Source organism: Acanthaster planci, linkage group LG08 (genome assembly GCF_054643075.1).
Source record: "Acanthaster planci isolate LZ-2023a linkage group LG08, COTS_SCS, whole genome shotgun sequence".
NCBI lineage: Eukaryota > Metazoa > Echinodermata > Asteroidea > Valvatida > Acanthasteridae > Acanthaster > Acanthaster planci.
This window is the reverse complement of record NC_141784.1, coordinates 150147-163317: the sequence shown is the minus strand read 5'-3', so window position 1 is coordinate 163317 and position 13171 is coordinate 150147. Positions and strand designations below refer to the sequence as shown.

The following is a 13171-nucleotide window of genomic DNA, read 5'->3' as shown; positions in this document are numbered from 1 at the left end:
CTGCAAGGGATTTCCCTCTTATTTGCTTTCTCCTATTTCGTGCTCCACTTGTGAATTAGTTTGCAATCTAGTTGTGATGGCTGTGACCATTAAAGATGTGCAATCAGGAAAGAATGCAACATTAAACAAGGGGTAACTCGAGGTTTTACCCAGAGGCACCTCACAAAATCCTGTAAACCTCGTAAAACTTCAAGTTCCCTCTTAATTTTCAATTTGTCCCTTACATACAGATGTATTAATGCGAATCAAATCAGCAAGAATCCCGAAATGCCTTCTTAGGAAATGCAACAAATAACTTGTTTTTCTCCCATTTGAAAAATGTACGTAACTGTTTCCTTCAGTTGTGCTCATAAAGTTGCACTTCGGAACGACAGTTGGTTGCTGAGAAACGGTAGACCTCTCAGAAAAGATTCAGCATTGAAAGTCTGGTTTTCCAGATGACAAGCCACTGTTGAAGAGCTGAGCTGACTTGCAGATATTTGTAGATACTCCAAGACATTAGCCTTGGTGCATCTCCGTTGGGCCTTTGATGAAGAAAACATGTTTCATCAGAACCATCTCTGGAACCATCTTACACGCCTTGAATGTCTCTACTAATATGTAAAGACAAATTTGACCTTACTGAATCAATACCAAGGAGAAAACGCTTTTTTCTCTCACGGTCCATGTTGCCAACTGCCAAAGTGTCCATGCTGTCTGCTCTGTGCAAGTACTATTGCGGACACTTTCTTTTTTCCTTTCTTGTTTTTCTTTGCAGGGCAATATCGGGGGACAAGGTAGCACCGGTCTTGCAGGAGAAAAGGGAGATGCGGTAAGAAAGTTTCATGATAAATAATGGATATTATTCATGAAGTTATAATTGGAGTGATACAAACACCTGTCCCTCAAGATTAATTGTATATAGTGCTTTTTTCATGATGAGATTTCTATGAAATTAATGCTTTCCCGACTTCATGTGCATGTCTTCAATTTAAAGTCGAAGTGACGGGCTGGCGGTAGCTGAATACAGTTCCAACACCCCGAATGGGATGGGGTGTTTCAAGCACCCCACCATTGTTGTCTGGTGCTGTTCTCTAGTTCAATCAGAGGGGCAGGAACCTTGTAAGAGTGTTATCCATTGAACAAAAGGAAAATGCACATGCTGTCTGAAACGAAAAGATACTTCAAAAATTATGTCCTCTTTAAAAGTGGGCATTTTTGGGGGCTACAAATTTGACTAAAGATCCATGCTTTTTCCCTCATGTGTTTTTTTTTTGCTTTTAGGGCAACCCAGGACAATCTGGAAATCCTGGAGCCCCCGGACAAATGGTATGATTCTAATTTGCTAAAAAAGTTTTAGCAGTTTTCCAGAGGGAAAAGTTAATAGCACTGTCTTCTTGTGTTTAAAGTTTTTCCCTTGATTTCAAGCATGCAACTTTTTCCTCAAATCAGCTGATTTTCTCGTTTTTCAACTCAAATTCATGCCACTAAAAATGAAAAAAACTGTATGCAGTCTTGTAAAGATCGGAATTGCCTCCTGTTTTTGTCAAAGACCAAGTTGCGTCCCGCACTGCCAAGCCAGGTGAGAAACAGGGAGACATAAGGGATGGCTAAGTGCCATTCTTGGCGCATGAATAACACTCAAGCAATGACGTTGCAGTCTCGCAGGTGTTCAGAGGAAAATGAGCAAAGACCCCACAAATGATGTCAAGTGTTTGAAGTTCTGCATGGTGGTGCCGCATATAGGGATGGGTCGTTTCCTGGGTACAGCAAAGGAATAGTCTCTCTCAGGCAGAGATGTTGGCTCAGAGGGGAACCGGAGGAGAGAAGGATGCTCTCTTCATTTGGAAGAGTTTCAGGAATGAGGATGAAGCATGCACTCATAGTGTGCTCACAAAGAACACTTCCCTGAATGATCATCCTTTGGTTCTGGCACTGAGCACATGGCATCACCACACTGTTTATTGCATGGGATTTTCCTCTTTGAGTGACGTTTTGTTTCTTCCAGGGTTCTCCAGGATCGGATGGTCGCACTGGAAATGACGGAAAGCCTGGACCACCTGTAAGTATTCCTTTGCATACAGAGGGCACTTTGGAGTCTTTTGTCAAGGGGCTGATTATCAGGAAGTGATAAAGCTCAGTAAATTCACTTGCTAATCAGTGATAGGCTTATAATCAGGAATATTATAATAGGAAACCACTTCCTGCCAATACTGAGAGGCAATTTTTTGGTTGTTACTTTCCTTCCAAAAGAGTACAGAGCCTCCCACATGCAACCTTCCCCCCCCGAAAAGCCATTAAAGGTTGTTTGAAAAAAATTCCAAGGATATGGCTCTCTAGAAAAACAAGTTCCCCCCCCTTCTGAAAATTTGCTTCTGCCCTTCTCCTGAGCTGAGTAATGTTAGGAGGTTTTTTAGAAAAGTGAGTTTGAAATAAGTCTGTAGAATTTATTATGATTTTGCACTTGTGATCAACATCTGAACAGAGACCAACATGCCAACTCAGCTTATTGAAAGGCCAAGCTGGCCTCTGTTTTCCTTAGTAAGACTGACGGCAGCATGTTGTTCAATGGCTGTCTTTGTTCTACAGGGGTCAGCAGGAAGTGACGGGAAGCCTGGACCACCAGGACCCAATGTAAGTTCCATGGGTTCAGGGGCCAATTTCATAGGGCTGCTTAAGCACAAAAGTTGCTCATGCGTGAAAAAAACTGGCTTGATAAATCAAGTAACCAGCCAAAACTCCATGTGATGTATATTGTTCTGGGATTTTATTTAGCTGTTTTGGGGTTAGCATGACAGTCAGATAGAGTTTGAGCTGGTAACCTTAGTTTATTAAGCAAAGTTTTTTCCGCTTAAGCCAGTTTTGTGCTTAAGCAGCTCTATGAATTGGCCCCAGAACTGAGCCAGGTTTGGGTTCTAAGCAGCTGTCATGGAATAGAACCCCGACCCAGATTCGTTTCATCTTTACCCCTCCCTCTCCCTTTTCCTCGTCTCAAACCCTTCCGAAAAACTTGGAAATTCCTTCCAAGAGATGGGGTTAGATTTTTTGAATCTCACATTTCAGGTTGACTTCTGCTCCCCAATCCAAACACAAGAACAGCACCCAGTAAATATTTGTATCAAGCAATGACATCTTGAGAATTCTCTGTCTTTGTAAAAGGGTATCCAAGGGGCAAGAGGTTCAGTTGGACTCAATGGAGCGCCAGGAGCAGGTGTAAGTACCTTTTCCATCCCGTCTGGAGGCATGGGTGTCGTTCAGGTTTTATCTAAGGGTGAATCAATCATGGAAGGGGGGTCTCACTATTCCTTTTGTTTTTGAGAAATGAGCATTTGTATACCCTGTACTGTTTCTCTGGGTCAGTTGTGTGTTTCCTTCAAATTGCATCTCACCAAGTAATGTTAAGTTCCTTTCTTGTTGACTAATTTTTACCAGAGTTGTGTCCATATTAAAGAATACTCAAATTGTGTAAAACGGATCTTCATATTTCCAACAACATTATAATCCAAACCCAATCTGACTTTACCCGTGTCATGTTGTAAATGTTATTTTTTGGCCCTTTTATTCTGACAGGGAGAAGAAGGAAGGACGGGATCCCCCGGAGCCACTGGACCAAGAGGCGCTGCTGTAAGATTCCTTCAGAATTCACCAATTTTCTGCTTTTTTTTGTCGTTAAAGCTTTTTGGAACTGAGTATAGTAGAGTTGGGTTTTTTTTTATCGTCATGTCATCCAAGGATCTTGATATTCGGTAATTGGATTGAAGAAATAGAATCTAAAGCAACAAATGGTGATTTTCTTGGACAAAGATTGCAGGAGAAAGTTATAAGAATCTATGCACATGTAGGTATTCTTTGAAAGGTATTGACTCATATTGGTCAAAAACAAAGCTTGTAGCTAGGGAGTTCACTGGGATGCCTTCTGGAGGTAAAAATGGCTCACTTCATTTGCAAAATTACAATCAAATAGACCGATTGTGCCCGCTAAATAATGTGACCTATAACGGATGTCAACCCCATAGCTATGTGTGTGTTGAGTGTTGTTGACAAACAATAAAGTCAAGTTAAGGTGTAGTACCCAACACATCAGTAGTCTGAGTACAGTACCAGCCGTGGGCTTTATTTTTGGTAAATGATACAATGAAACACTTCAGTTTTTGTGGACGCCATGTTTGTTGATATGTACTACCCACTATAGGTCACGTGACTTAGTGGGCGCCATCGGTTCAGATGAACTACTCACTGATATGTATTGTTCAAAGGTGCCGTTGTAAGGCTGCAAAGATTTCCGGATGAATTGCTTACAAAGTTTGCTCGTTGTTTCATCAGGGTACCCCTGGAGATATTGGACCTCAGGGCCCAGCTGGACCTGCTGGAGCTCAAGGTGCGCGTGGAGATGCCGGACCACAGGGAGCTATCGGACCTGGAGGAACCAACGTAAAGCTTCTCTCACTTGTTACTTGGACTCTCCATTAGTCTGCCTGTGTTTTCAGTCGTTTCTACTCTATTTTTAACAACACTCAGGATTGCTAGTCAAATTCCTATTGGTCCATTCACCAGGCTCACACGTAAGGATCAACATACACGTCAACTATGCATGTGTTGTAAACCATCCCTTGGCTTACCCTCACTATAATCTACTTTTGTATTCTACTTTTATTCTTTTATTCTACTATTTTGTAATCTACTTTTCCATTCTGCAAAGCGATTGTGGAACTTTCACATAGTAGTCGTTACTTGTCTGAACATAAAGCCTTACTACGTGTGAAGAGAGAATAAGTCATATAAATACTGAGCAGCATTTTCCTTTACTGAACGATGGTATGTGTGAGGCCTGTTGTGATATTACTTACATCCTATGCTCAAGCACATTGTGTCGCATATTTTGCCAGGGTGGAGTTGGGGCACCAGGGCCACGTGGACCCCAGGGCAAACGCGGTGCTCCTGGTGTCGGTGGACCCGCAGGACAGGAGGGACCTCAGGGAATGAGTGTAAGTCCATCTTTTCGCACTGGAAGTGTTCTTTGACTGATTGTCACCTGTAAAAAAATCGGATATATCTCAGGATTGTTTTATAAGAATTCCACGAACTGCCTCGAACGCTTGCCTTGGTAGGCATGATACATTTAGCTTGAATCATATTTAATGTTTACAAAGATTGCCTGAAAATATTCCTTGGGACTTATCATTCTTTTAGGGTGACCGTGGCGCTCAAGGACCAATGGGCTTGGCTGGAGCTACAGGACCAGACGGTGATGCTGGGGTTGATGGACGTGATGGACGCGATGGAGAACCAGTAAGTTAACCCTATGCTCTTGTGATTTCGTGATCTGCTTCTACCTAACACGTATGGGCTGCACAGCAATATGAACCGATTGGTACCAAACTAGGGTGCATATCTGATGCTGTTAAGTAAAACACAATGCAAACCCAAACCTAGACATATCACACAGATCCAGATCGTAAATTTTCCAATGCCTTTAAACATGTCTGAAACCTCTGGTTTAAGTTCTTGGCACCCACTTGCATCCATCGCTGTTACCCCTTACGCTGGCTAACACCCTCAAGATGGCATACCTTTCAAGACCTTCTTGTGATTTAAAATTCGGGGGGGAGGGGAGGCAGTGATGGGGCCTCTTGGAAAAACACACTTGGCCTCCATAAATTATCCTTGACCGCAAAAACTCTCCCCTAAAACGTTCAAACAAAGCATCAGAGCTCCTGCTTTCCGCTGACAACAATCTCATTGTTAACCCTAACACTCCTCAATCCTTCACCTGTTGGAGGACTGAGGAGTGTTAGGGTTAATTGTTAATTAACCCTTCTGTATGCAAGCATTCAACGTAGACAAGTCTGTACCTGCAGGCAAAATTGACATGTAAATGTGACTTGTGTATGTACTGTAGCAGGGGAAGAGGACTGAATTTGTGACGGTGCTTGTCAAGTAGGAAGGTTAATCTTTCAAACGATAGTACTGACAATCTTAACACGTCAGTTAACTTTTTAAAAAATTTTACCAGGGTAGTCCCATCAGTTGTCAATGATCTTTTATCCCTGGGCAGCCCTGAGTGTTCTCCCAGAGGGCCCAGGGACAAATGCATTTACAAGAGAAGAAAAAAGCTGAATCAGGAACGCTAGTCGTTGAAAACTCAAATGGAGTGCAAAAATAGGGGACAGTGAAGAATCTGCTTTCACTGCAGAGGATAATTTGTTTTTCATTCTGTAGGGTGACAAGGGAGCCTCTGGTGATGTTGGACGTATAGGAATCCCGGGCCTTCCGGTAAGCTTACATCAGCATGTTTTTTAACGTCGAATATGCCACTGATTCTCTTTCTTTACAGAGCATTTGGTCCCCTCCACGTTTCTCTCAAAAATCACCTTTATGTTTGCCTCTGATGACCACTTTGGAATGATTTTCATCTGTGGAAGAATAAATACTGATGTACCGATTTCTTCCAGATTTATTTGGTTTCCAACTTCCTGAGGGATAGAGATTTTAGTGTCTACTTTCTACTGGTCAATCTCTGTGGCCGGGTGGCCTAGACAGGCTCTGTGCATTACTCACCATTTCACATGAGCAAGAAGTCAAATTTCCATGATCTGTTCCAGCATTTGTCAATTAATGCTCAGATCATTTGGGGGTTTTGTAAAAATGTGAAAGATAAGATGTTCTAGTGAATTAAAATCCTCCTCTTTTCATGAGTGTTCATTTTAATTTGCAGGGAGCCCCAGGTGACCGAGGTGGTGCAGGAGCCAGTGGTAATGTCGGAGCTCCTGTGAGTACCAATTTGAATCCGTCAGAAAACTATCCCCCAAAATGCCCATAGCTATGTCCACGAAATTATATTCTCTTTTGAGATCAGAGATGCAAGAACGAGTAATTGATTGGAAATTTCAGAAGTGTTTTATAATGTTATATATGTAAAAAGAAAAACGTTTTCTGCAAATAAACTTGATATATATCCGGTATTTATTCGGCTTTGCCTTGGGAATGTCAATTTTTATAGCAGGTTGCCCTTGAAATTAAACCTGTGTCTGTGTTTCCATGATGAACTTGAGGCAAATGATCTTTTGTGTTCTTAGGGAGCACAAGGAGCAACGGGTCAGCGTGGATCAGCCGGGCAGCCAGGTGAAAGGGTAAGTCCTTAACCCCTGCATGGCAGGATTATTTTGACCGTGACTGCTGGGTTTAATCGTGCCATGAATGGAGGGCTTTGTCCAGCAGCCGGCGCCATTGAACCAGCAGCTGCATGGTGAATAGACTGTCTGTGTGGTATGCACTAATGCTCACACATAGGTGTTGTAGTAACGGTCATCTGTAGCGAAGGGGTTTAAGCACCAATCTGAAAAGTTCTACTGCTCAACAGATCAGTGGAATCCGTTGTTTGTTCATCAACCTAGATAGAAGAAATTTTTTTCCCCCAGCATTAACTAACTTGACTTAAGACATTGGCATTCTTGAGTCCTGTCTTGTCATCCGCGTGATGGAGCTTTTGTCTTGAACCAGTCTGCTTGTCTCAGGGAATTCAATCCTAGTGTGACGTTCAAGCATAGATCAAGGAAGATTTTAAGATAGTTTCTCTTTTCTTTTTGAAGTGGACTTTTGTCCTAGCCTAGCCAGGCATCTGCTTGCACATGAATAACGATGTGGTTTTTTAAAGATAGATACAAAAAAAAACAACGGACACATATCGGAGACAGTTGTGCCCAGTGAGGCAAATGTGGAAAAAAAAATCCAAAACAAAAATCCAGTCTTGCTGCAAGTTGTTTCGCTTTTGAATCCAAAACTTTACAAAACTTTTCAAAGCTGAATACAAGTACATTTGCATTCTTTTCCCAACAGGTCTTGCCAATAAAAAGATTTCAAACAGTGGTTAGATACAGAATGAAAAGTACAAGGCCTTGGTAAAATGCCGTTGCTACGTTACATTTTTGACTTGTGAAAGGATCACATTTGAATCTGTGACAGAGTTTGTGTCTGTGTAGTTGTGCATTCATTTGCCGGTCACACAGTCATTGGACAGGTTTTTATTTGTTTCAATACATGTATGATTGCGGTGACATTGCTGTACATGTTAACATCAACACTTAATTGGTCTTGTTCCCTGTCTTGTTTCAGGGACCCCTTGGCCCCCCCGGACCAGGTGGATCTCCTGGACTGAGAGGAGATGCGGTATGTTCATTGGTCTATTTTGCATATCTGTCTGTCTGCATCTTCCTTATTCAAATGCTCTCTGCTGGTCTCTCTGTTGTTTTCTCCTGTTTTGGCTCCCTTTATAGGGCCATAATTTCGGTTTAATGTCCTTATTCCCAAAAAAGTCTCCATAAACTCAAACATTTTACTTATATGCATGCCACTCTTAGGAAAACCTTTCCATCGAGCATCACTTTTGGTATTTGGTAAAGTGGAAGCTTGAAAAATCCATAATAATCCTACATTTGTTTGCTTTTTAAACAGTGTTTGTAATATGCCAGTTGCAGTTACTTGATCAAACAAGAGATGTGACAAATTTTTAACAGCCAATGTAAAGCAAAGTGGAAGAGCAGCAACTGCCTTTTTATCATTTCGCCAAGAAGAAATGGAAATGATTGTATTTAATTGAAAAGTGAGAAAAAAGGAAATGCTGAAAGTTGGCCGAGAGTTCACAAAAGTTCTTGTATTGCTCTAGGGAGGCATTGGCCGATCTGGACGAACTGGACCTCCTGGACCTGATGGCAACCCTGTGAGTAAATTTCTTAAAGGGACCTCTAGAAACCAATGAATGAATAAATGATTAAATACCGAGAAGTATTAAGAAAGAAAACAACCAAACAAAGAAATCTAGGAATTCTTTCATAGCACTTTTAAGCAGAAGATGCCACTGGGTTTACTTATACCCTAAGCCAAAAGACAACAGTGAGCCAGTCACAAGCATCATATACTGCATGGCATTTGGTTGGCTGGTTCCCTGCTATATCATTAAAGTTTCAGCGTTCTTAAGATACCCACTTTCTATTTTAGATGCAGCATGCATATGTCACGTTGAAATGTTTATGATCATAGAAACGTCAATGTAATTGGTAAGCAAAATTCTGTAAGAGCGGAGATCCGCAGGCAAAATAACGGAGAAATTTCGGAAACCTTTTTTGAACTGTAAACCTTGAAATTTCATTACGCCACTTTTCGTGAGTACTGAGGACACCACTTAGTAATCAACAAATAAGTTTGGAAAAAATAGGCTGGTTTTGGAAAATTTCGGAAATGGGAAGAATTCCTCCCATTTTTAGCCTGACTGTGGTGGCTACCAGACATGGGCGTCAATCCGGGGGGATGGGGGTATATTTCCACCACTTTTTTGGGGGGGGGGGAGGAATGGGCTATGGAATCATCTCCCCTTGTTTTCATTGCAAGGAAAAAAATTAGGGAGGTGTGTGAAGAATTTTTTGGACTTCCCACAACCAAAATGTCAAAATCAAAAAGCAAGAACACTAAAAAAGCAATAAATATGTCGTTCTGATCTAAGATTCCGAAGGAATGTAATATACATTACAGATGTATATCTAAATGCACATTGGCCTTATATAGTCACATTTGGTGCCAGCCTTCCCCCGCCTTTCAAAATTCACCAATTTCCGGAACAAATTTATGCTGGTTCTACTAGACCTTGAAATAATTTTTGGCCTTGGAACCGGAAAGGGCATTTTGGCCCATGACCTGCTATTGCTAAGCAAATTTTTTTGGATTGTTTCATTTCCTGCTGTATGACCATCTGTTTATTTTCGGACTATTTATTTTTCAATACAGGGTGAGAGAGGCAGAGCTGGCGACCGTGGAGCTCAGGGCATCCCAGGAGGACAGGTAAAATTTTATTGTTGGTGTTTATGGCATCAAATTCCCTTTCTTATGTCATTGTCTTAAACTAGAAACTGACCTGTATAATATTAGAACTGTTTAATCACACTAGTGAAAATTAAGAACAGACGAGGGGACGCTGGTAAGCACTTGGAACTCATTCTTTATAGACCGATTCGCTGACGCTATCACTTGTTGTGTCTCCAACATTCAGCCATGCATTCCTAAACGACACATCTTGCTCCCACTGCCTGATGAGGAAACATTCAACGTGCATCTCTTTTGTTCACACACGTGGAGACACCGCAGTAATGGCTGCTGATTCTTGTCACAGTCTTTAAGTAAAACCTTCCATTCCCTAATCAGTCCAGACAATTGTGTTGAATGTTTGTCTGCAGGGACCACAAGGAGCAGAAGGAGCTCGTGGAGAGAAGGGACCCAAAGGAAATCCTGGTGATCAAGGAGTCCAGGGATCAGTGGGTGCTCCAGGCCGTACTGGCGCTCCTGTGAGTAAATAACATGACATGCCATCGCTTTCTGAGAATTCTCTTAGAGGGACAAGCAGCTCTCGTTCGCATGTGAGGGGATATCACAGGATCGTGTTCTTCATTGAATTGTATTCAGCACCCTGGAAGATTCTCCTAGTTGGGTTGACAAACACCATTTCACCTTTCTTGGCCAAGACATTCGAGTTCAGAGTACAGATGGTCTCAATGTGCTGGCAAACATTTTGTAGTACCTTTAATCTTTTGTGGGAATGAAGCAGAGTTCCACAGTATTGATGAAAATACTAATCTGATTGCTTGATTTCAGGGAGCCACTGGAGCCCAGGGAGCACGCGGGGAACCAGGCGAATCGGGACCATTGGTATGTACATACCTCTTGCTGGAACCTGTTGAAGTCAGAGCATAAGATGAACGATGGGTGTCATAGGCCAGGTTGCCATTTCTGTGCCTGTCATGGCCTGGGCTGGTTTTGTTAGGGTGTTACGATATTCGCATCAATCATTTGTGTCATTTCATACCTGAGAATTTTGGATTGTCAGTAATTGCTCACTGTAGTCTGTCTGTTAATGCCCATAATGCTGACTGTTTCTAATCTTTAGCCTTGATTTTGAATTTCAAAGGGCATCGGTGGAAATTCTGGACCAGTGGGACTTCCTGGACCCAGTGGTGCACCCGTAAGTAGAAATCTAGAAATCCATTCAGATGTCATGAAGCTGCATAAAGTGGCAGGATTTGGTAGAGGATGAGTTTTCCTGTTTAACAATCAACAACGTCACTCGTTTCTTTTGTCTTTGCATTCAGGGATCGCGAGGAGAGGTTGGACCGCCTGGACCAAGTGGCAAATCAGGTGCACCTGTGAGTGTGACCTTATTTTGTGTTTTGTTTTGTCTTTTTTTCTTGGGTGTGTTTTGGTTTTGTGATTGAGACTTAAAACAAACAAACAATCATACAAATTGAATGGGAAGCAGGGTGCGTTGTCCAGAGTCTGCGTGAGGGACCAAATGCTGCAATATTCAGAAAGACGGCCTGCTTCAGCTTCACTGCAAATCTCTCTGTTAATGACAAGTTGAAATTCAGCCTTTTTCAAGCTCAGCATGGATTATTAGTGGAGGATCAAGCCATGCAAATATCAAGAACTGAGAGTGCGCTACATTTGCAAGTTCTTGATCTGTGGAGAAAAATAGAATTCTTTCCAATTGTTTGCCAAAAATATGAGAGGTTGAATCTAAAACAACAAATGCATAAATGAGCATGGCTTCGCTTGCAGTCCTACTGCCATTATTTTTCTGATAACCCGCGCCAAGTAAATCCGTGTTGTTTTGAGACAGTTTAACCTATAAGTTCTCAATTGGCAGCTTAATATGCATTCCACTGTGATGGCAGAACCTTTTGGAAGCCACTTTCACCTTAGATATGGTTGCTGATGAAGACAGTGATCCTTGCTTAGCTGTTGACTAAAGATAAGTACATGTACACCTGTCTTTCTAGGGTCAACGTGGTGAGACTGGTTCTTCAGGCCCAGCAGGTATCCGTGGTGTCGCAGGACCCCAAGGACCTTCCGGTGCACGTGGTGACGACGGCAGGAATGGAGCAGATGTAAGTACTGTTCGATGCCCGGTTTAAATTGATGCGAGAAGCAGTTCCTGCAAAGCCAGAATTTCTCTTATGCACAGTAAGTACTTCCTTTGGGGACAGGTCAAACCAGCTTTTAGGCATTAGAAAAAATCTCTGAAATATATAGTCCGATAGAGAAAACGTGCAAATGTGACACAAAAGCAGTGTTGTAGTACTCGTACTCGAGTACTACTCAAGTACCGTTTTCAGAGTACTCATACTTGTACTCAGACATCCAAGTACTCATACTTGAACTACAGTCCTTGTACTTGGGCTATAAAATACTCGGAACTCCACATGCAAAAATTGTACTCGAGCATCAAAGTACTCGTACTCGATTAACAGTATTCAATAAAAAACTCCTTTAAGTTAACTTACCACAAACGTTAAAATAAGGTACAGAAATACGGTTCTGACAAAGAGAAGGCCGAACGTGGAACCATAAACGTATACGACCCATTCGCCGTCTGTGCGAGTACATAACCAATCACGTACGCAAATTATATTTATTAAAAACTAAGTCATTGTAAAGAACTTGCCACCATTTCTGTTGCTTTGTGAGAGGGACATTGCCAATGAACTGCAGTAAAAAATAAACAGGAGTTGTTGCCTTTTGTTTGGGTGTCTCACAAAAGATTACAAACTCCCGGAGGTGCATTATTGTGAATCGTCCATATTATAAGGGGATGAAAGTTGTGGAGTAGCCAAAACGAATCATTGTGAAATTGTGAAGTAGCCAAAACAAATCTTTCACTTCTGCCTTTCATAGAAACAGTTCTGTACCTGGCAAAATCCCAGTGACTTCAAGTAGTTAATACTATGCAGGTAAATACTTCTTGTTATTAACTTGACAACTTAACTGGTTCTACAATCTGTGCTTCTTCCAACGGTTCAAATTAATTTTTTTTAACTCTACAGGGAGCTCCCGGTCCTGCTGGACCACAAGGCCCAGCTGGAATCATCGGAGAAATCGTAAGTATCTCATTTTTTTCCATCATAGAAATGTCCTTGCATTAACTGTGACGTGCCAACCTAGCAAACCGAGTGTGGACCTCTATGTATGTAAGGCCGTGTCTGAAACGGACTTCCAGTGCTTCAGCTAGGTCTATTGTCTGCTCGTCTCCCCGCATTTCCAATGGAGCGAAGACCTAGACCTATCTCTAGACAACAGATTCGGATGCAGCCTATGTCTGTGTAATGCAGGTTGTGCACACAAGGTTATCCCCTTTCAGGAAAGTAGTTTTAGA

General features: G+C 41.9%; 1 protein-coding gene across 1 annotated transcript in view; it reads left to right on the top strand.

Annotated features, from left to right (window-relative positions):
- Positions 1-13171, top strand: part of LOC110978064 (uncharacterized) — a 37906-nt gene that overhangs the window by 13513 nt on the left and 11222 nt on the right. The window contains exons 22-42 of the mRNA XM_087140455.1: positions 758-811; positions 1264-1308; positions 1988-2041; positions 2569-2613; positions 3139-3192; positions 3550-3603; positions 4303-4410; positions 4866-4964; positions 5170-5268; positions 6199-6252; positions 6695-6748; positions 7056-7109; positions 8092-8145; positions 8642-8695; positions 9757-9810; positions 10203-10310; positions 10618-10671; positions 10931-10984; positions 11112-11165; positions 11799-11906; positions 12843-12896. Of these exons, the coding sequence (XP_086996581.1) occupies positions 758-811; positions 1264-1308; positions 1988-2041; positions 2569-2613; positions 3139-3192; positions 3550-3603; positions 4303-4410; positions 4866-4964; positions 5170-5268; positions 6199-6252; positions 6695-6748; positions 7056-7109; positions 8092-8145; positions 8642-8695; positions 9757-9810; positions 10203-10310; positions 10618-10671; positions 10931-10984; positions 11112-11165; positions 11799-11906; positions 12843-12896 (1368 nt within the window). The remainder of the gene's footprint in view (positions 1-757; positions 812-1263; positions 1309-1987; positions 2042-2568; positions 2614-3138; positions 3193-3549; positions 3604-4302; positions 4411-4865; positions 4965-5169; positions 5269-6198; positions 6253-6694; positions 6749-7055; positions 7110-8091; positions 8146-8641; positions 8696-9756; positions 9811-10202; positions 10311-10617; positions 10672-10930; positions 10985-11111; positions 11166-11798; positions 11907-12842; positions 12897-13171) is intronic.